The sequence below is a fragment of the Arvicola amphibius genome, chromosome 7 (assembly GCF_903992535.2).
Source record: "Arvicola amphibius chromosome 7, mArvAmp1.2, whole genome shotgun sequence".
NCBI lineage: Eukaryota > Metazoa > Chordata > Mammalia > Rodentia > Cricetidae > Arvicola > Arvicola amphibius.
Genome location: NC_052053.1, coordinates 14512759 through 14535742, shown reverse-complemented (window position 1 = coordinate 14535742; position 22984 = coordinate 14512759). Strand labels below are relative to the sequence as shown.

At 37.1% G+C, this 22984-nt stretch overlaps 1 protein-coding gene across 6 annotated transcripts in view; it reads left to right on the top strand.

Annotated features, from left to right (window-relative positions):
• Ubr3 (ubiquitin protein ligase E3 component n-recognin 3) overlaps positions 1 to 22984 on the top strand; it is a 134992-nt gene that overhangs the window by 79371 nt on the left and 32637 nt on the right. For 4 of the 6 annotated variants that reach the window (XM_038335831.1, XM_038335827.1, XM_038335829.1 and 1 more), the window contains 4 exons: positions 3593 to 3726; positions 13789 to 13899; positions 15456 to 15668; positions 17974 to 18110. In XM_038335831.1, the coding sequence (XP_038191759.1) occupies positions 3593 to 3726; positions 13789 to 13899; positions 15456 to 15668; positions 17974 to 18110 (595 nt within the window). The remainder of the gene's footprint in view (positions 1 to 3592; positions 3727 to 13788; positions 13900 to 15455; positions 15669 to 17973; positions 18111 to 22984) is intronic. The other 2 variants (XM_038335830.1, XM_038335828.1) reach the window with 1 other exon arrangement.

The following is a 22984-nucleotide window of genomic DNA, read 5'->3' as shown; positions in this document are numbered from 1 at the left end:
CTAGAATTTACAAACCTCCTACCTATCATTGTTCGCTTCAGTATTCTAATTACATGTGGCGGGTCCCACCAGTTCTGTTTTTGATTCTTGGGTTTTTAAAACAGCAGACAGAAGTTGTTCTTGACACAGCATGGAGATTGCTCTCTGTTTGCCAGTCTATCTGTCGAAATGTTGTCCTTCCTTTCCCATTCTGAGGAATTTTGAAGTAGTAATAGTTCTTAGACAATGTAGTCTATATGGATTTAGTTCTTCTACAACAGGATATATGAGGAAATTAGTCTGTATATCTAGATTTTAAATTAGATTTTGGTGTATTCTTACATAAATAGTGTAGGTATTACACAGAAACAACAGAGGTGAAGGTGGAGGATGAAATGGAAAAGAGGTTTATATGTTATTGAAAATAAGTAAATATTAATTCAAAGTTCACTATTACTAAGTGAAGTTGTTAATTCTGTCCTTCAAGTAACCACAAAAAGATCTTCTTAGCATAATAATAATAATAATAATAATAATAATAATAATAATAAATCCATATTAAAAGAAAATGGGAAGGGACTCAAAATTCCATCCTAGAAAATTTAGTTATGAAAGAGAACAATAATGACTGAATTAAGGAACAAATAGAAAACAAAAAAGCATAATTGCAGAATCAAGTTCTTTGTCAGCAATCACTTGAAATACAATGAACTTAATTTTCTAGTTAGAATGTGGAGATTGACATATTTTAAAAAATGACCATACTGTATGCTAGGATAAGAACTTCACTGTAGGACTGACGAGCTGGCTCGTGGTTAAGAGCACTGACTGCTCATCCAGAGGACCAAGACTGAATCCTTAGCTCCCAGATGGCAGTTCTTAACTGTCTATAACTCCAGTTCTAGAAGATCTGACACCCTTACCCAGACAAATATGCAGCCAAAACACCAATGCACATAAGGTAAAAATAAAATAATTTTTTTTAAAAAAAAAAAAAAAAAAGAAATTTACTTTAGACTTGAAGATGCAAATAGATTGAAGTTGAAATGCTTGAGCTCACTATGCAGCTCAATTGGTAGAATACATGCTTACATGCACAAAACTTTGAGTTGAATGCATGAATAGGAGGTAATGGTGCATGAATATAATCTCTGGACTCAGGAGGCATGTAGGCAGGAGGATCAGAACTCCTGTCAGCAAAGTATAGGATAGTGAATTCTGTTGAAAATGAAAAGAATTAGTACCAAGCCATCTAAACTTGTTCAAAAAATACAGAGGAAGGAACATTTTCAAAAATACCCTGTGAGGTTTAGCATTCCCTTGATAACCAAGTGTTGGTGGAGGCTGCTTGTTTGTTCCCAGGTCCCCAGACCATGAAATAATCACTCAGAAACTATATTATTTGCAATACTGTTTGGCCAATAGCTTGATCATATTGCTAGCTTACTCTTATACCCTAAACTAACCCATCTCCATTAGTCTGCATCACCATGAGGTCGTGGCCTATGGGCAAAGCTTTGGCGGGCTCCAGTGGAAGCATCTGTCCCCAGTGGTGGCTACATGGCTTCTCTTTGGCTCTGTCTACTCTTTCTGGCTTTACTCGTTTAAGCCATTGGCAGAAAACAGCTTCTTTATTAACCAATAAAAGCAACACATAGACAGAAGGATTTTCCACACCACACAAGTACTAGCATGCATTACCAAGTGTAGATGCAAAAAAGCCTTCATCAGAATTCTTGTGAATGAATTTGGGAGTGTATAGTGGATTGTACATTGTGTGTTTTGTCTGTGAGCATCCCCTTGATTCTTTGCTTTATTTCTATAGCGACTATGAATCTCCAAAACCCAGCTGCAATGTGATATACCTTAGAGTCCCATCCTCCAAAGCAGCTCTTTCCATGCAAATGCATTAAAAAATTACCATTCTTTTTTCAATTAAAAAATTACCATTCTTTTTTCAATGACACATTAAAAACAAACAATGTAAACTCTTGGCAGTGGTGCTTTGGAAGTGTGCACTGTGTGATAGTCTTGTCTGTCTAGTCCTTCTTTTGGTTTTTGACATTTTATACTTACAAAATTGTAGCCTTAGTCATATTTATGTCTGTCTTCCTATTTTTTTCTCAGTGTTTTGTGTCTACAGACAATTGAATACCTTTTACCTGCTGCTAGTTGTACCTATATTGCCACATTTGATACTTTGTGCACCAGAAAACACATGCATACATAGGCCTGTGAACGTAAACACCCTTTTCCAGAAGAAAATAAAGGACATTATCTTATATAATAACAACACTACTGTCATACTCAGTAAATTTAATATTAATATTATATATTATGTCTATATTCATATTCTCCTAATTATCTGACTTTTTGTGTCTCTGACTAGTAATTGTGATGTTTTAATACATATATATATATATTATAGAGTGAGTTATGTACAGCTAATTGATATATCTTTCACCTCACCTACCCGTCATTTCTTTGTATAGCATGTATTTCTTGTCTTTAGTGGTCATTTATGTGGCTCTCCTTTATTTAGAGCAGTTTCTCAGAGCCTTTCTCTGATTGGCTGTTCGCTAGACAGAACATGTGGATTTGTGTGATTATTTTCTTACTGTGAGGTCCAGAGTAAACACTTTGGAGAGGGTATTCCACAGCATGTTCCTTCTGATGGCATCACTTTAGGAGGGTTCCATGTCAGAGTGCTCCATCAGTGACACATTGGCCTTTTGTCTTTTCACTGGGTGTTTCTTGCCTGAGTCCGTGAGTGTAACATCTGACTTTGGCATCATTCTTTCTGCTACTAAATTTCTTTAATTTGGCTTAGGTTCTTATAGATTATCTGCTCAGTAATGGAACCCTTCTCTTTGTCACATGTAATTCAGGCTCACCTCCTGTTTTTCTCCAACCGTGGGCTCATTGCTTTCTCTAAGCAGCTCTGCTTTCTTTTAATAACATATTAAAAATGAGGTAGGTTAATATGGGAAAGTTATTGTTTCTAGGTTGTTTTTTTGTGACAGACTTAGGAAGTCATCCATCATTCACTTACAGTCACTTCATTTTTATTATCGTGACAGGGTCTCACTTTGTAGCCCTGACTGGCCTGGAACTCATAGAGTTCCTCCTCCTCTCCTCTCAAGTGCTGAGTTTAAAGGACTGTGCCACCACATCTCAATGTTATTTTAATAGTAAATGCTGTCCTATTTGGGCCTTTATTTATTAAAAAAAATACCTACTTTTTTTGTTTTGTTTTGTTGAGACAGGGTCTCTTTACATAGTCCTGGTTGTCCTGAAACTCGTTCACTCTGTAGACCAGACTGGCCTCAAATTCACAGAGATCTGCCTGCCTCTGCTTTCCTAGTGCTGGGATTAAAGGTGTGCACCACCAGGCTTGGCAACCACTCTTTTTTTTTTTTTTTTTATTAAGGTCTTCAGAATATTTTAATAAGAGATTTAAACATTAATGACTGATACTTAAGTATAATTTTAATTTTTGATATTTAAAAATATTTGAAAAATTTGAAACTTACTGTTAGTTATTGTGAAGGACCTGGGTTGTTATTTAGATCTTTGTATTATTTAGTGAACTTTTGTCTCTGTTGTTACTTAGTTTTAGGGCAGTGCCGGGATAATGCTGAGCCAAAAAAGCTGCCTATCACTGAGGAGGAACAGATTTTCCCGTGGGACACATGTGCAGCAGTTCATGATGTGAGACTTTCCTTATTGCAGCGTTATTTTAAAGATGTAAGTATTCTTATTATCAAACAATTTCAACTCTTTTAAAATGGTGCTAGAGATTGAATCTAGGGTCTTACGCATGCTAAGCAAGAGTTCTACCACTGAGCTATAGCCCTAGCACCCAATAGCTTGCTTTATTTATTTGTTTTCTATCTATCTATTTGTCTATCTATCTATCTATCTATCTATCTATCTATCTATCTATCTATCTATCTATCTATCATCTATCTATCAATCAATCTATCTTATCTATCTATCATCTATCTATCTATCTATCTATCTATCTATCTATCTATCTATCTATCTATCTTCATTTGTCTGTTTATTTATTTTTATGTATATACCTGTTTTACCTGCATGTATGTAAGTGTGTCATGTGTGTACCTGCTTCCTTTGGAAGTCATAGGAGGGCATCAGTTCTGGGAGTTCTTACTTCTACCAATGCTCAGATCAAAAGGGGGCATCTGTCTCTATGAATTCTTAGACTGAGTCTCTCTCTACAAAACCTTAGACTGCATGCTGTCTCCACGATACCTCAGACTGACTCTCTCTCCGAAACCTCAGACTGCTGTTGTCTCTATGAAACCTCAGACTGCATCTGAGTTCTTCTGTCTAGCCATATCACTCCTGTCTTCACCTCCCTAGTGCTGGGATTAATGGCATGGGATCCCAAGTGCTGGGGGCATCTTTGTATGAGCTCTGTTTCTCTTTTAGACAGATTCAGTCTTGTGTAGCCCAGGGTGACCTTGAACTCAGAGAGATCTGTCTACCTTTGTCTCTTGAGTCCTGGGATTAAATGTGTGTGCCACCACTACCTGGTCTCTATGGCTAACTAGGGGCTTAGCTCTGCATTCTGATATTCAGGCAAGCTTTATTTATTAGATTACACACAAAATATCACTAAATTTCCCCCCCTTTTGTCTACAATAAAGAAGGCTATAGCTAATATAAGAAAAACTATATACAATATATATATATATATATATATATATATATATATATATATATATATATATAGGAAATAAGTACACCAACAATGTCCAGTCCATTTGCATTTGCCAAATTCAGAGAAAATATCCTATCTTGCTGAGTCCCAAGTGTTGTACCTAATTCACTTTTTATTCTAACTTGCATTACCATCTGAAACTATCTTTTGATGTCTCTCAACTTTATACAAAAAGTCAAGCAGTGTGATATATGTTTTAAATGTTGTTTATTGTGTAATCTACATAATTTGTTTTAATGAAATAATAAGTATTAACTCTTCAAATAATTCATGTAGTGTGAATATTTTATGCAGGTTTTTTTTTTTTTACCACATTTTACTTTTGTGAAAGGATGAATACTAGAATTTTCATGTGGTATTTTAAAAATGTAATAGACTGTGTTCTCTTACTTCCTGTGAGCTTGGTCGCTTATTTTCCAGCTTCTTTTCAGCTGTAACTTCTAGCGTTAGTAGTGTCCCAAGACTTTAAACGTTACCTCAACAGCAGTGACATTGCTAACTTCTTTTTAAGGTCACTGGAACACTTCCCTACCATGTGTGAGGCCATGGCTTCCATCTGCAACACTGAGGAAAAAAAGTAAAATTGCTGTGCCGATTTTTATTTTTTCTATTTTTTGAGGGGGTTATAAATAAGATCTCCTTCCTTTTGTAGATTGAAACTAATGAATTCTGAATTAGATAAACATATAATAGTTTAAAATACTTATAAAGTGTTATTTTTAGTTACTGTAGATTATTGTTTTGATTGCTTTCCAAATAGATCTTTCTTGCCTGTGAATCTGTTAAGATGTGCAATGTCAGTAGCACAGGTGCAAGACACACTACTTCCTTATTGTCAACAATCATTGGCAAGATGATAAGACAGTTCAAGCAGTTTGCTTCCACAGCCCAAGGAAGTGAGGTTTCTGATGGCCTCAGGAGGAACTTACAGTTCAAGTAAGGAAGGCATTGTGTACATTAGAATGAGTCCTAGTCAATGGACAATTTTGTGGATAAATACTACTTACCAAAATTAAATCAAGACCAGATAAGCAAATTAAACAGACCTATAACTGCTAAAGAAATAGAAGCAGTCATCAGAAGGCTCCCAACCAAAAAAAGCCCAGGGCCAGATGGTTTCAGCGCAGAATTCAATAAGATTTTCAAAGAAGAACTAATGCCAATACTCCTCAAATTGTTCCACACAATAGAAACAGAAGTAACATTGTCAGACTCCTTTTATAAGGCTACAATTACTCTGATGTCCAAACCACACAAAGACATTACTAAGAAAGAATTACTAATCAGTTTCACCCATGAACATTGATGCAAAAAATACTAAATAAAATACTGGCAAACTAATCCAAGAACACATCAGAAAAATTATCTACCATGATCAAGTAGTCTTCATCCCACAGATGTAGGGATGGTTCAACATACGAAAATCTGTCAATGTAATACACCATAAAAACAAACCGAAAAAAAAATCACATGATCATCTCATTGGATGTTGAAAAAGCCTTCGACAAAATACAACATCCCTTCATGATAAAGGTCTTGGAAAGAGCAGGGATACAAACACCAGACCTAAAAATAATAAAGGTAATATACAGCAAGCCAACAGCCAACATCAAACTAAATGGAGAGAAACAGCGATCCCACTGAAATCAGGAACAAGACAAGGTTGACCATTCTCTCCGTATCTATTCAATATAGTTCCTGAGGTCCTAGCTAGAACAATAAGACAATCAGAAAAGAAGAAGTCAACTCTCACTATTTACTGATGATATGATAGTTTACATAAGCAACCCCATAAATTCTACCAAGGAACTTCTACAACTCATAAACACCTTCATTAAGTAGCAGGATACAAGATTAACTTGAAAAAATCAGTAGCCCTCCTTTACACAGATGATAAATGAGCCGAGAAAGAAATCAGAGAAGCATCACCTTTCACAATAGCCACAAATAGCATAAAATATCTTGGAGTAACTCTAACCAAACAAGTGGAAGACCTGTATGACAAGAACTTTAAATCTTTGAAGAAGACACCAGAAAATAGAAAGATCTCCCATGCTCTTGGGTAGGCAAAATTAACATAATAAAAATGATAATCTTCCCAAAAGCAACCTACAGATTCAATGCAATAATGCCCATCAAAATCCCATCAAAATTCTTCACAGACTCGAAAGAACAATACCCAACTTCATATGAAAAGCAAAAAACCCAGGATAGCCAAGAAAAATCCTGCACAATAAATGAACTTCTGGAGGTATCACAATCTCTGACTTCAAACACTAATACAGAGCTACAATACTAAAAACAGCCTGGTATTGGCATAGAAATAGATAGAGAGGACCAATGGAACCAAATCGATGACCCAAATGTCAACCCACACATCTACAAACACCTGATTTTTGACAAAGAAGCAAAAACTATAAAGTGGAAAAAGAAAGCATATTCAACAAATGGTGCTAGTATAACTTCATATCAACCTGTAGAAAAATTAAAATAGATCCATATCTATTGCCATGCACAAAACTCAAGTCTAAATGGATCAAAGACCTCAACGTAAAACCAGTCACACTAAACCTCATAGAAGAGAAAGTGGGTGGTAAGTACACTTGAACACATTGGCACAGGAGACCACTTCCTAAATATAATCCCAGTAGCACAGACACTGAGAACAACAATTAATAAATGGGACCTCCCAAAACTGAGACGCTTCTGTAAAGCAAAGGACACGGTCAACAAGACAAAACAGCAGTCTACAGAATGGGTAAAGATCTTCACCATTGGACAGAAAGCTCATCTCCAAAATATATAAAGAATTCAAGAAATTTGTCATCAAAAGAACAAATAATCCAATAAAAAAAGGGTGGGGGGCTACAGACCTAAACAGAGAACTCTCGACAGAGGAATCTAAAATGGCTTAAGGACAGTTAAGGAAATGCTCATCATCCTTAGTCATCAGAGAAATGCAAATCAAAACAACTCTTGAGATTTCATCTTATACCTGTAAGAATGGCCAAGACCAAAAACACTGATGACAACTTATGCTGGAGAGTATGTGGGGTAAAGGGAACACTCCTCCATTGCTGGTGGGAGTGCAAACTGGTACAGCCCCTTTGTATATCAGTGTGGTGATTTCTCAGAAAATTAGAACACAACCTTCCTCAAGACCCAACAATACCACTTTTGGGTATATACCCAAAGGATGCTCAATCATGCCACAAGGACATGTGCTCAGCTATGTTCATAGCAGCATTGATTGTCATAGTCAGAACCTGGAAACAACGTAAAGGTCCCTCGAATTGATAAGGAAAATGTGGTACATTTATACCACAACAGAAAAAAAACAATTACATCTTGAAATTTGTGGGTAAATGGTTGGACCTAGAAAACATCATATTGAGTGAGGTAACCCAGACCCAGAAGAACAAATATGTGTAGTCAGTCATAAATAGCTTTTAGACATAAAGCAAAGAAAACCAGCCTACAATTCACAATCCCAGAGAACCTAGACAACAGTGAGGACACTAAGAGAGAGATACATGGATCTAGTTAATCTACATGGGAAGTAGAAGAAAGAAAGGATCTCCTGAGTAAATTGGGAGCATGGGGAGCATGGGAGAGTAGAATGGAAGGGGAGCAGAGAAAAATATATAGCTCAATTAAAAACAGTTATAAAAACAAAAAAGGAATGAGTCTTAGTCCAGAAAAAAAAAAAGCTGTTTCTGATCTATGTGTGTGTGGCTAAACCTACTAAACTTCTAGTTCCTTATCCGTAAAGGGTTCAAAAGGTCTTTTTTACTCTAGCTTTTTGGGCTAGGTCAACATAAATGTAAAGTGAACTTTATACTATTTATGGTGCCTAATTAGGACATCTCGTATTAGCCCTTATAATTTGGATAAGATAATATAGGATCATGGCTCTATTTGTTTTTAGAGTTTCCAAAGTGAATTTATGTTGTTAAAAATGTATTATGTTTTTATGTTTTATTAATGTCTGTATTATTAGTGTTTATGAGATCATATTTGATGTGTGTATGGTGGGGCATGTAGACCATGATGTATTTGTAGAGGTCAGAAGACAACTTTGGGTTCTATTCTCCCCTTCTCCCCTAAAAAAGTTGCTTTGGCCGGGCGGTGGTGGCGCACGCCTTTAATCCCAGCACTTGGGAGGCAGAGGCAGGTGGATCTCTGAGTTCGAGGCCAGCCTGGTCTACAAGAGCTAGTTCCAGGACAGGATCTAGAAACTACAGGGAAACCCTGTCTCGAAAAACCAAAAAAAAAGTTGCTTTGGAGATTTATTTTGTTTTATATGTATGAGTTGCTTAGTTACTTTTCCATTGCTGTGAAGAGGCAGATTCTTCAGGCAAGCAGGCTAGTTAGACACATAAACACCACACATCACACATGCAAAATAAAAAAATGGTTCTATTTAGATTTGGTATTTACCTTTATGTATTTAATTTAACATATTCAAATATAGTGCAAAGTATTATGACAAAAATTCATCTAATAAGGTGGCAACAAAATTGTACAAAGTAGGGTGCTAGAAAGATGGATGACCCGGGGGTTATGAACACTTGCTGGATCTGAATTCTGTTCCCAGCACACATATCAGGTGACCTCTGATTCCAACTCCTAGAATCCAGTATTCTTCTTTTGGCCTCCATGGCTATCTGTACACATGTGGCACATACATATTCATAGACATATACATATAAATAAAAATAAATATTCAAAAAAGTTGCACACAAAAAATATCTTAGCATAGTTATTTTTTTTTTCTTTCAAGACAGGGTTTCTCTGTGTAGCCCTAGCTGTCCTGGAACTTACTCTGTAGACCAGACTAGCTTCAAATTCACAGAGATCTTCTTGCCTCTTCCTCCCAAGTGCTGGTATTAAAGGCGTGCGCCATCACTGCCTGGCCTATCTTAGCATAATCTAATCAACAGTACTTTCCTGGAAAATACTTATTTGAGGGCTGAGGAGATGACTCAGCAGTTAAGAGCACTTACTGCTTTTCTAGAGGACCCAGGTTTAATTCCCAGATCCACATAGTAGCTCACAACTGCATATAATTCCAGTACTAGAAGATCTGACAGGCTCTTCTGACTTCTGCAGGCTCTCTGCAGACATGTGGTACCCAGTTGACTGTTGTACCTGCCTGGCTTTTGTGTGCTGCTGGGATCTAAAGTGCTCGCTGAGCCATATCCCAGTCCTGAAAAGGTGGTTTTGTTTGTTTGTTTGTTTTTTAATTTAGTCAAAATATAACACAGTGTGATAATTTTGAAGAAAAGAGATCTAATAATAAAGAAGATTGATTGTGTATCTGTAGATTGTGTGAGCAGAAGACTAACTTAATTGGCATTGATACGGATCATAGAATTAAGCTATGCATGTTACAGAATTTTGGTTATGTAAAATAGTGTATATGTTCTCTGTAGAAACACACAGTAAATGTGGCACAGTGGAAGCAGGGACTTGAGTCTTGGGTTAGGTTTGGACTTGGCCTCTGTTGTTTATAACTCAATAACCCTAATAGTGTTTTATTCTTCTAAAAAGAGACAGCACTGTTTACTGTATGGGATTTTCACAAGTACCGACTTTATAGAGATGGTAAGCACTTAGCACAGCAGTGAGTAGCTATATAGTTGAAATCTTTCTAAAATATTTCTCATGGCAGTTTTCCTGTGCTTTTGACTCTAGCAAACTCATATAAGACCTCTGTTACATAAGAGTTACCAGTATCTTCAGTTTTTAAGCTAGCTACTGGTTAGGGACTGTAGCACGAATAATAAAATCCAAAGACAGATATTGGGGCTCAACCTGAAGATCAGAAAAGCATAATATCCAGTTACTGGCTCTTACCTCTACCTTAGACTGAAAATGGCAATCCTGCCTCCACTAATTCTTAGAATAAGACTGAGAACTGTCTCCTCCCATTTTATATTCCTTTCTAATGCTGGAATTATAGCTGTGCACCACCACTGCCCAGCCTCTATGACTAGTGTGGCTGCTGGGATTAAATGTGTGTGCAACCACTGCCTGGTGAAGGGGCGTGGTCGGTCAGCAATTGGAATTAACCAAAATAGCTTTATTATAAAATACTCAGCTTTAATAAAAGGAGGGAAAGGGAAAAACTTACAAAGCCAGAGTTCCAGTGAAGCGCAGGAAACAGAGAGCGAAAACAAAAGCACAGGGATGCCCCTCAAACAAGGGGATTGGTTAGCTCCCCTATCAGCCTGGCCTGTATGGCTGACTAGTGTTGCTGCTTTGCACTGACCTTCAGGCAAGCTTTATTTATTACAGCATAAATAAAATGCTACCATAAGGGGCTGTTGGAATACCTGTAATTCTTGCACTTTGAAGGTGGAGGGAGGCATGAGGATCAAGAGTTTAAGGTCATCCTGGACCACAGAGTGAGTCAAGAGCAGACTTGTCTCCAAAGAACTTAATGGACAAAGAGAACAACTAGCTCCTGTCACTAGAGGTTAAGACCACTCCCACTTTTATGATACTGTGCTGAAGAACAGAGTGCTTGTTAATTGACAACTCATTGACTCTGAATTGATTTAGCCCTCAATCTGTTTCATGTAGACAGAAGTTTCTGTCCCACCTGGCCCCACAGCCATTCAGCCCCAAAGAAACACATGGAGTCTTACATTAATTATAAACTGTTTGGCCTATTAGCTCAGGCTTACAAACTAGCTCTTGCAACTTAAATTAACCCATAATTCTTATCTATATTTAGCCATGTGGCTTGGTACCTTTTTTCAGTAAGGCATTCCCATCTTTCTTCCTCTGCATCTGGCTGGTAACTGACTCTCTCTCTGCCTTTCTTCTTCCCAGAATTGTTCATATCTAGTTGCCTTGCTTATACTTTCTGCCTGGCTATTGGCCAATCAGCATTTTATTAAACCAATATGAGTGACAAATCTTTACAGTGTACAAGAGCATTCTCCCACAGCAGTTTCTATTTTAAGGATCTCCAAAACGTAAAGCAGAGATGAGTAGGCCTCCTGTTATTTTTCTAAATGGTAATGGTGGAACCTTGTTACCTGTTGTGTTTGGTTTATACTTCTGCAGACCTTTGTCTGGGGAGGCATTTTATACTGTAGTCTTGTTTCTTCATGTTTTAGATGTGTGTATGTATGTATGTGTGTGGGTCATGTATATACCATCACTTGTGAGGAGGTCAAACTTTGGGGGACTCAGTTGTTGCCTTTCCCCTGTGGTTTCTGGAGATTGAACTCTGGTCCTCATCCTTGCATGGCAAATGCTTTTACCTGCTGAGCTGTCTTGCCAGCTCCTGTGCAGTATTTTCAACTTTTGTGTTTTCATGAAGAATTTTTATTTACTGTTGGAACATTGGATTTAAAGAACATTTATATCACCTTGTGTTATGATATGTAATATTCTTTCCAACATAAAAAGTAAAGATTTATAATTTTAAGCATATAGAAACTTATATGACAGCTATCAAGTATTTGATCATGTGACTGTCACTCATGTTGTCTCTTGTGCCTCTTATGACTCTGTTTGTCCTATTACTACAAATCCTACAGGATGAATTCTGGCTTAGTCCTAAATGCTGGTTGGCAGATCAAATGATAAAATGAGAGACAGGAAAAGGAGAAAGGGTGGGAGCATTGATTTTTTTTTTTTCAAGTCTTTGGCTTCTTTGTAATGTGAGATAGTGGTTGGGAACTAACGTGTGGTGTATAGTTAAATAAGGGCTGATAAAGAATGACTCTTAATTTTTTTGACAATGAGTAAGCACTTGTGTAATTTTAAGCCAAGAGGAAGAGAATGGGGGAGAATAATAGAGTTAATATAACATAGTAATTTTATGTTAACTGAGGGACACTAAACTAGAAATTTCTAGTTTCTGGCTTAGGAAAAAACCCCATGTTTTAGAGTCTCCTATCTATATCTTTTTTTTTTTTTTGCATCTTCTATCACTTTATTCCAAACAGAGAATTTTATTGTAATTATGTACAACTGTACTGAATTTTGTCCTAATGCACTGCCCAGTGCTCTCTCTTGAGCCATTCTGGCAGAACACTGCTGTGTGTGGATTTCTCAATTCCTTTTTCATTTATGGAAGATAAAGAATCAAGATCATATGTGAAATTCCTATCTATATCTTTGTCTGTCTTTCTGTGTGTCTCTCTTCTATCCGTTTGCCCGTCCATCCATCCATCCATCCATCCATCCATCCATCCATCCATCCATCCATCCATCCATCCATCCGGTAAGGCACCCAGGATTATAGGATAGATGAAATTATGAACTAATTCCCTAGGTGGCACAGTTAATAATGGCAAGAGAATGGCACTCCCTTGAGAAGTGCATACATTGAAGGGGTGGGTAAACAAAGGAAGAGTAAGTATAATGGGGAGGGGAACTTAAGAGAGATTGACATTATGGAAGTTAGGGGTAGGTCTGCATTCCAAAACAGAAACTGAGTTGATGTTAGAAATGGAGAGGTTAGTGCCATACAGAACATCTAAAATGATCAACAGCAGTATATATAATTCATACCCAACCGTAGTTTTTTTTGTATATGAATGTGTGTATGTGCACGTGTGAATATGTACACACAGTCTGTAGGTTGATGTTGAGTGCCTTCCTCAGTCACGCTCTACTTTATGTTCAGAGGTAGAGTTTCTTGTTACATTTGACATGGGTACTGAACTCAAGTCCTTATGCTTTTATGGAAGGCACTTTACAGACTGAGCCATTCTTCCAGCCCCTGAATGATAATATTGAGAGCATATATGTTATAAGATAGAAAAAAATATTGTTTATGATGTTTATTCTTTTTTATTGTAAGTGTAGATATTTGGAAATTAAAACTTACAGTATTCTAATTTTAGAGATTTTGCTTTAGGACTGTCTAGTAATTTATTAATTTATGTCATAAAACTACAACCTGTGTATTAGGCTATGCATAAAAAGATGGCAGGTTTGGTTGGATGTATTTCTTGGGTGTATTTTAGTATGTTCATAATTTTATGTTAATAATTTTTAAAGTTAATTTTCTTTTGTCTTTTTTTTTCTCTTTGAAGAGTTCTTGCCTTTTGGCAGTATCAATTGGCTGGGAAGGAGGTGTTTATGTACAAACTTGTGGCCACACGTTACACATAGATTGTCATAAATCTTATATGGAATCATTACGGGTAAGTTGATTAGAAAAAAAAATTTAAAGATACCTGTTTTCTTTCCAGGCATTAATTTTTTTTATACCATACACACCCAGTTCCCATCTCCAGTCTGAGGGATTGTGTTTTTTATATGTATTAGCTGCTAACTCCCATGACTTCCCATTAGTCTTGGTTATTGTTGCTCTAAGTGCTATCTGGATCATGTTTTTGCATGATCACCCTGTCTTATTTTCCCTGCCATCAGCACTTTTAATCTTTGCACACTTCCTAGTTGATTAGTTTCACTTTCTTGTACTGAGCCCTGTCTGTCTTTATTCCCAAGCATCGATCAGCTGCCTTTGATTTGATGTAGAAGTGAGCCAGAAGATGGTAGGAAATCACAAGACAAAGTGAACTGTTGTCTAAACATAGGATTTCCTATGTCAGAGACTGAGATTATGTTCATGGCCTATAAATAAACTTATTCATTTATATCTCTGTTTTCATCATGTCTCTTTCCTGTTTGCCTCAGCAGCTATTTCAGGTCTTTGTCTTCTTACACCCAGATACTTCTAAATCCTAAAAACTTCACTCATCAGATTCTGTTTCTGCTTATGCCACCAAGATTTCAGTGCGTCTTCATCACACCCCTTATCTCCTTTCATGTAAAGTACAGTTCCCTAGCAAGTGCTGTATGCCAGCATGTCTTTCCTTTCTGCTTCTGGAACAGTGTTTCTACTGCGGCCAGGAGCCGCCTCCCTGTCTGTACTCTAGGAGCCCCCTTGTTTCCAGCACTGCAGAAGCCATGATCGAAGATAACATCTTTTTTATTATGTTGCTTTGCTGTATGTGGAGTGAGGCTCTTCATCTCAGCTGACTCAGTCTAGACACTCCATCAGAAGCTCTAGGTCTGTCACGTTGACATTCAAATCAGCCGTCTTTGTGCACCAAAGTGGACAAGAGTGCTAACTGTTGTAAGATATATACAGGGTCCTAGTGACCATTTGCAGTGTGCCAGAACATTTTATGAATGAAGGTACTTTTGAGTCATTGTATCTAGATCTGTACATTGGAAGAACTAATTAGAAATCTGATTGTAAAGAGCTTTGTGGTCCATATAAACAATTGAGACTTTATATAACTTCCCCAGAGAAAGATATTAAAGGTTTGCATATGGAGGAAAAGTGCACTATTGCTTAGGAAAGAGGATAGTGTCTTGTATGTGACCTGGCATAATGCTGTATTATAAGAAGTGCTTTAGGCCAGGTCATGGTAGCGCACGCCTTTCAGCCCAGCACTCAGGAGACAGAGGCAGGTGGATCTCTGTGAGATTGAGACCAGCCTGGTCTACAGAGTGAGTTCCAGTACAACCAGGGTTATTATACAGAAAAACCCTGTTTCAAAAACCAACTCCCCCCCCCCAAAAAAAAACCCAAAAACCCTTTGATAACTAAACTAGAGATTTTATTTCTTTGTGACATTTTAGAGATGCCTTTGATATGTATGTGAGTTTACTGTAAAATCTGGTAGTGCAATTTTTGTTTGCTGCAAATGTGTGCATCAGATATCTGCATGTTTATTTCATCTTTCAGAATGACCAGGTTCTTCAGGGCTTCTCAGTGGACAAAGGAGAATTCACATGTCCCCTCTGTAGACAGTTTGCTAACAGTGTTCTTCCATGTTATCCTGGAAGCAATGTGGAAAGTAACCTTTGGCAACGTCCTAGTAACAAAAGCACACAAGATCTCATAAAGGAAGTGGAGGAGCTGCAGGGACGACCGGGAGCTTTCCCAGTAAGCATCAGTGTAAGGCAGAAAATATCCTGGTTAATTTATTAACTTAGTTTGTTTTTCATTTCCCTCTGTCCCTCCCTCCCTTCCTCCCTTCGTCCCTTCGTCCCTTCGTCCCTCCCTCCGTCCCTCCCTCCCTCCCTTCCTTTCTCCCCACATCTTCCCTGCTATATCTACACTCTTTTCTTTTTTCCCTAAATTATCCTGGGCCTTTATACATTTAGTAGAAATGTATAAAGAAATTCATTTACTAGAAATTGATCTTTAGATGTTTTTGATTGTGCTTATTAAAAACAGAATGAAAATATTAGAAATTATTAGACCCTATACTTTTCCTTAGTCAAAATCATTATAATTTAATGTATTAAGGCTATCTTCCAGATTGTGAACTTAAGCTTTGTCCTAGTTAGGGTTGTCATTGCTGTGACAAAACACCATGGCCAAAAGTAACTTGGGGAGGAAAGGATTTGCTTGGCTTACACTTCCACAGCACTATTCATCACTGAAGGAAGTCAGGACAGGAGCTCACACAGGGAAAGAACTTGGAGGCAGGAGCTGATGTAGAGGCAGGCCATGGAGTGGTGCTGCTTACTGCCTTTCTCCAAGTGGATTGCTCAGCCTCTTTCTTATAGAACCCAGGACCACTAGCCCAGGGGTGGCCCCACCCACAGTAGGCTGGGCCTTCCTCCATCTATAACTAAGAAAATGCCTTACAGGCTTGCCTGGAGCCTGACCTTATGGAGGCATTTTCTCAGCTGAGTCTCCCTGTGCTCTGATGATTCTAGCTTGTATCAAATTGACATAATAATAGCCAGCACAAGCTTAAATGGTTAGGCTTTTTAAAGAAGTTGAAATATTTAAAAACAAAGCAAAACAAAAAGTATATATATGTTATATTGCTTATTTAGCAATAGATACATTTGGAAAATGGTATCAGTAGATAATTTTGCCATTGTGTGAATATCAGAGTACATTTATATAAACCAAATGGCTTTGATGTCTGCAGGTACTATCTTTTAAAGGGACTATTATAGTATATCTGTGGCCCATTCTGTACCACTACAAGATATGCAACTCTCTCTGTTTTTGTCTCTATGTACAAATATAATATACAACGTAAGTGTCAAATACAATGTATCATTTGAAAATATATTTGTTACATTAAGATTAAGTTTGACAATGTGAGTTTAATCTCTAAGGACCCACATGGTGGAAGGAGAGAACTGACTACCCCAAGTTGTCCTCTGGCCTCTGCTACCCATGTGCCATAGTATGCACAAGCCCACTCACCAAATAATGTAATAAAAAGAATGTATTTACACACATCTTTATTTACTCTGTGTATGTTAGAAAATAGTATGTGACAATTCACTATAAATTAGTCTACTATAATGTGAATTTGGCATAAATGAATCTGTTTTGTAATCTCCACCAACAGAATTTATGTGATTTAAGTTCTTAAAATGTTTTACCTATATTGTAGATTTCTGTTAACGGTCTCTACAGAAGTGACAGATGCCTACCACCCTGTAGTTTTATAGTGCTGGGAACTGAACTTAAGGCCTCTTATGCTCTAGACGGGTGCTGTGCCACTGAGCTATATGTTCCTAGCCCCTAAAGATGCTGAGCTATATGTTCCTAGCCCCTAAAGACACTTAGCTTTTGGAACCAAAATTTGTATTAAACAACTCAGTTTCGTTTCTTGGCATTTACTTTCTCAAGTTAGAATTTGAGGGTGTGTGTGTGTGTGTGCGCGCGCGCGTGCAAATTTATGTGTTTAAAATTTGCCTAAAAGTAAGGGAAACTGATAATATATTTCTTTGAAACCAATCTTAAATGAAGTCAGGCTTTTTGCAAACCTAAAATGGTTCTAAAATATTATTTAGTGTTATGTACTCATTAGATTAAGATAGAATTTTTGTGGCTAACTCATAATAATTTATAATTGGCTTAGTCATAATTGAGTATTATTAATTGCCATCCAGAATTTGAATAAACAATTATAAGACAATTCATCCAGAGGTCCTGAGCTCAATTCCTAGCAACTACATGGTGGGTCCAACCATCTGTAATGAGACCTGGTGCCCTCTTCTGTCCTGCAGGTGTACATGTAGGCAGAATACTTTATATATACTGAATAAATAAATCTTTAAAAAACGATTTATTTTCTTTGCACACTAAATTGTGCAAAGTTTTTCATGTTACGTCTCTTTTGACTTGTGTTAATTTTCTAATGTGTTCATTTGATAAATATTTCAATTTTAAGCTTTTATTAAAGAAAATGAATATAAACTTTACATGTATGTTCACTTTTTTATAGTCAGAAACCAACTTAAGTAAAGAAATGGAATCTGTAATGAAAGATATTAAAAATACCACTCAGAAGAAATACAGAGACTATAGCAAGACCCCAGGCTCACCAGACAATGATTTTCTCTTTATGTACTCTGTTGCTAGGTAGGTATGTGTAATAATTATTAGTATTTTCTTAATATTAGTTTCTCTTTTTTGTTCAGTTGATCTTTGTTTTATCTGTTGCTATTTATATTTGTTTAAAGAAGGGATAAGTATCTTTAATATTGGTTAAAAGAATAGCTCATTTTTAAAACTCCCAGGAGATTATTTCCTGAAGTTATTTTTAAAATTACTTTGATGCACAGTTTGGATGTTGTTGAACATTATGGAACATAAGGGGAAGATATAATGCTTACTTGGGATAGATAAGTTCCTTAAAGTATGACATTTTATGTGTGATTAAGTCCTGTCAAGTGCTAATGCCAACAACTAAAACCTAATGTTATGTTCCTTCATTACAGAAAACACAGCATCAAGAGAACTTGTTTCTTTGTTGGCCCTCACAGTGTTTTAGGAAATGACAGCTGGTTTAGAGAGACAGAGAGACAGAGAGAGAGAGGAGAGCGCGGGAAGGCAGGTGTTCTGAGCTTGGTGGAAGGCTCAGGAAGCATTAGTCTAGTTGCTGAGTAGGTGGACCATCACCAATGAACATATTGAAACAGGAATTTTGGAAAATGTGTGAAAATGGAGAGACACAAAAGAAGTAAGTAGGAAGGAAGCAGTACATACAGCTAGGCACCTACAAACACATTCTTCAAAGCTGACACTGTAGAACCTTGGATGTCTTTTGTAGTCATACTACTTATTTTTTCTTCCTTCCTTCTTTCCTTCCTTCCTTCCTTCCTTCCTTCCTTCCTTCCTTCCTTCCTTCCTTCCTTCCTTCCTTTCTTTTTTTCAAGACTAGGTTTCTCTGTAGCTTTGGGTCATACTTTTTATTATGTTCAAATAGTATTGTATTCAATAAGATTTAGAGAGATGATGTGACAGCTTCCTGGGTATAAAGGACTGGAATTCAGATCATTTGAGTCAAGAGTCAGCGGCTTTGTTTTCCCACTAGTTATCTCTTTTCCTGTCTTGTGCTCAGCTTTCATAGGGGTGTTATGCTTTCTAATCTCTTTGCCTCTAGCAGTGCAACGAAACAGTAAATGAAAGAGTATATGTAACTTTTAAACCCAGGAAAAATGGTTCCAGACTTAGAAGATTTATAGCAAGCAAGATAGAGCTCTTTAAGAGCTCTTCCGTGTGGAAATATAAATGTTGGACCCAGGTTGATACAGAAGGGTCTGCTGGATTAGAAAATGACTTTCTAATCTGTGTGTTCTTAGGCTGTTGTTTATCCAGAATGATTTTTTTTTTGTGTGTGTATGGTGGTGGTGGAGAGGTATACAGTAATTATTTTGTTTCTGGAGTTACCGATTATTGCGTATTTATAACTAAATATACTTATAACATTAAATTTAATATAGATTTTATATATTTAACTTTACTAAGGATCTAGGATAATGCTTATTTCTATATAAAATATAATAACATTGTAGTTGAATGCAGGTCAGCTATTATACTCACACATACATTCTCTCTCTGTCTCTCATGTCACTTGTATATTATGCCTTCAGTTTCACTAGAGTTAGCATTATCGGAAGATCCTGAGATTCTGATTGAATGGAAATGATCAATACATGGAATTTATCCAAATGATTGATTGTTTTTCTTTGTACGCTGAATTGTGCAATGGAATGCAATTCCAAAAATGGAATTTTCCTGTAGTACAAATTTGATTAAAGTATAATTTGGGTGATATTTTAGATCCTTGTTTTCTTGCCATAAATTATAATAACTTTTACAGAGAAGAAAGGACAGGTATCAGATGCTAAAGGTATAGGTAGAGAGAGCAAAGTCATGTACCATCTCCATCCTTCTCTGAAGCCCAATAATAATCTGAAGTAGCAAGACAGTGACTGGCTAGCAGATCAGCTCATCTATCCCACTCTCATGATGAGCTTGCAGTGCTTAGTCACTGCAGTAAGTGCTGAACAAGCGAAGGCCAAAGTGACCAAGATCAAAATCTAAACGGAAGGACAAAGGTTTTTATGGTATTGAGTCGGTAATGTCAAGATATGATACTAGGCCTTTATCTTAGTCTAACACACAGCTTATTTTGTTAAGATATTTTAATCCTGCTAAATATTTTAGAGCCTACTTTTCAGGAAAGATATTTTTGAAACTAAATGTTTATGAAATAAGTTACAATAAACTTACTTTGAATTACTTAACTTTTGAATTAATTGTGATTCTCAGAACTTGAAGATATATTTGGCATTTTAATAAAACACAATTCTAGTTTCTTAGTTGAATTTCTAGCTGTGTAAATATTTTGTCTGTTCTTTTTTTTTTTTTTTTTTTTTTGTTTTTTTGTTTTTTTGTTTTTTTGTTTTTCGAGACAGGGTTTCTCTGTGGCTTTGGAGCCTGTCCTGGAACTAGCTCTTGTAGACCAGGCTGGTCTCGAACTCACAGAGATCCGCCTGCCTCTGCCTCCCGAGTGCTGGGATTAAAGGCGTGCGCCACCACCGCCCGGCTTTGTCTGTTCTTTAGGAAGCATAACAGTTCTGCTACTTGGGATGAGAGTACCCATTAGGATAGCTGCAGAACTCATTCTCCTAAAGAAGAAGGCACATGTCTTTGTTTTTAGTTTGATTTGTATGACGACTCTCTGGAAGATTTTTCCTGAAAGCAACAGAGGAGAAATTGTTGGAATGTGCTTTTGAAAATTAATTCTCAAATTAACCATAGCTGCTTTATTCAAATTTCAACTTGTTTCTGAAATTTTCATTCTGTTGCAAATATTAGTCATAACAATGGATTATGAAAAGGTTATGACAGGTACGAAGGTGTCCTTCAATAGTCACTCATTATTGTTTACTGACACTAAGAAAGACACGGCTTTCCGTAATTGATTTCCCCTAAGGGCTTTTGTATCTAAGTTACAAATAATTTAGAGGTATTGGCTCATGGCTCTTGGTGTTTATATTGTAAGAAAAATGGAAATGGTAGAAAGAAGTAGGAGCATCTGAGTTGAGGATGAACAGATGTCTTTTCATCATGAGTGGACTGGTGTTCAGGAGAGTGAATCTACCTGTCTTCATAAGATGTGTTGTAAGTCTAGGTCTCTGAAAGGAGTTATGCTGGAAATAGGAAGAATACTTTCTAAAGTGCCAAGTGATCGGCCTTTTGTCTTTTGTAAGTAGAGTCTGACTGTGCTGTGCATGCTAATTTCCAGATTCTAAGCTTAAGCAATCCACTTCAGCTTCTTGAGTAGCTGGGACTGTGGACAAAACCCACCATATCCAGTGTCAAACTGAACCTTTGAGTTTACTTTTGTTTCATGTCTCTTTTTTCCCTTGGGGAAAAAAAAAATCTATCCCCCCATTAGTTGTTCTTGCTTTTAAGGATTGTAAGGGTCAGCAAAAGGAGATAACTACAAATCAAAAAATAGAAGTTGTTAATTGTGTGTGCGTGTGTGGGTGTTTCCCCTGCAGCTGGTATGGAGTTTCTTCTTCAGCCACTCTTCACCTTTGAGGCTAGTCTTACTGGCCCTGGAGCTTTCTGGTGGTATGCTAAATGTGCCTGGCTTTATGTAGGTATAGGAGATCTTAACTCTAGACCTCATGCTTGCAAAGCAAGCATTTTACCCCCTGAGCTGTCTCCCCATCTTACCATGTTTTTTGTTTTTTATGTAAAGCATGTAAATAAGTATCATTGAGGATTTAGACACTAAGATATGGTCACTGTTCTTCAGGAATTTACAATTTAGTTGGAGAGCCCAAACTGAGAAACACTGTATATAAAGCAGAATAAAATAGGTTCTAAATCAGAATATAATAAGAAAAAATGTTATATAGGGAGGATGCTGTAGAACTTCCAAAGAGAATGTCAGTGTATCTGTTGCTGCAATGAAACACCATAACCAAAAGTAAGTTGGGGAGGTCAAGAATATTCCAGTTTAGCCGGGCGGTGGTGGCGCACGCCTTTAATCCCAGCACTCGGGAGGCAGAGACAGGCGGATCTATGAGTTCAAGGCCAGCCTGGTCTACAAGAGCTAGTTCCAGGACAGGCTCTAGAAACTACAGGGAAACCCTGTCTCGAAAAAAACTAAAAAAAAAAAAAAAAGAATATTCAGCTTACCCTTTTACATTGCTGTTCATTACCAAAGGAATGAACTTTAACAGACAAGGACTTAAACAGGTCAGCAACCTGAATGCAGGAGCTGATACAGAGGCATGGGGAGTGCTGCTTACTGGCTTGCTTCCTGTGGCTTGCTCAGCCTGCTTTCTTGTAGAACCTAGGAAACTAGTCCAGGGTGGACTCTGGGCCCTGCCTATCAATGACTAATTAAGAAAGTGCCTTACAGCTGGATTTTCCTCCTTTCAGGTAATTCTAGTTTGTATGTGAATTAGGCATAAGACTAGCTAGTACAAGGAATATAAACAAATCGAAACAAAGTATATGAAATAATTTATTTTCTGTCTCAGAAAGGCTTCCTAGAAGAGCTGCATCTTCAATGTAGGCTATGCTTTGGATGAAAGTATGCTTCCCAACCTCCAAACCCTGCTGAGAAACTGAGTAGCTTGCTCAGAGAATAAAGTGGCAGGTTCAAGTTCTTAGATCTGCAGATTTCTGAAACCTTTACCCTCTCTATTGTCCCAGTTTGGTTTGATTGATTGATTAATATTGTGTGTGTGTGTGTGTGTGTGTGTGTGTGTGTATGCATGCATGCATGCACATGCACTTTTTTGGTGGCTGTGTGTGTACATGCGTACATCTGTTTTTCAGATTATTGCTCTAAAAATAACAGCAAGAAGGGGAACATAACAGGAGCACAAACTTTGATTAAGGATAATATGCAGTTAAAGGATTTTTTTAATGCATGGTGTATATAAGTGGTCCAGTGATAGCTTTCGGCAGGCTTGTCATTTTTT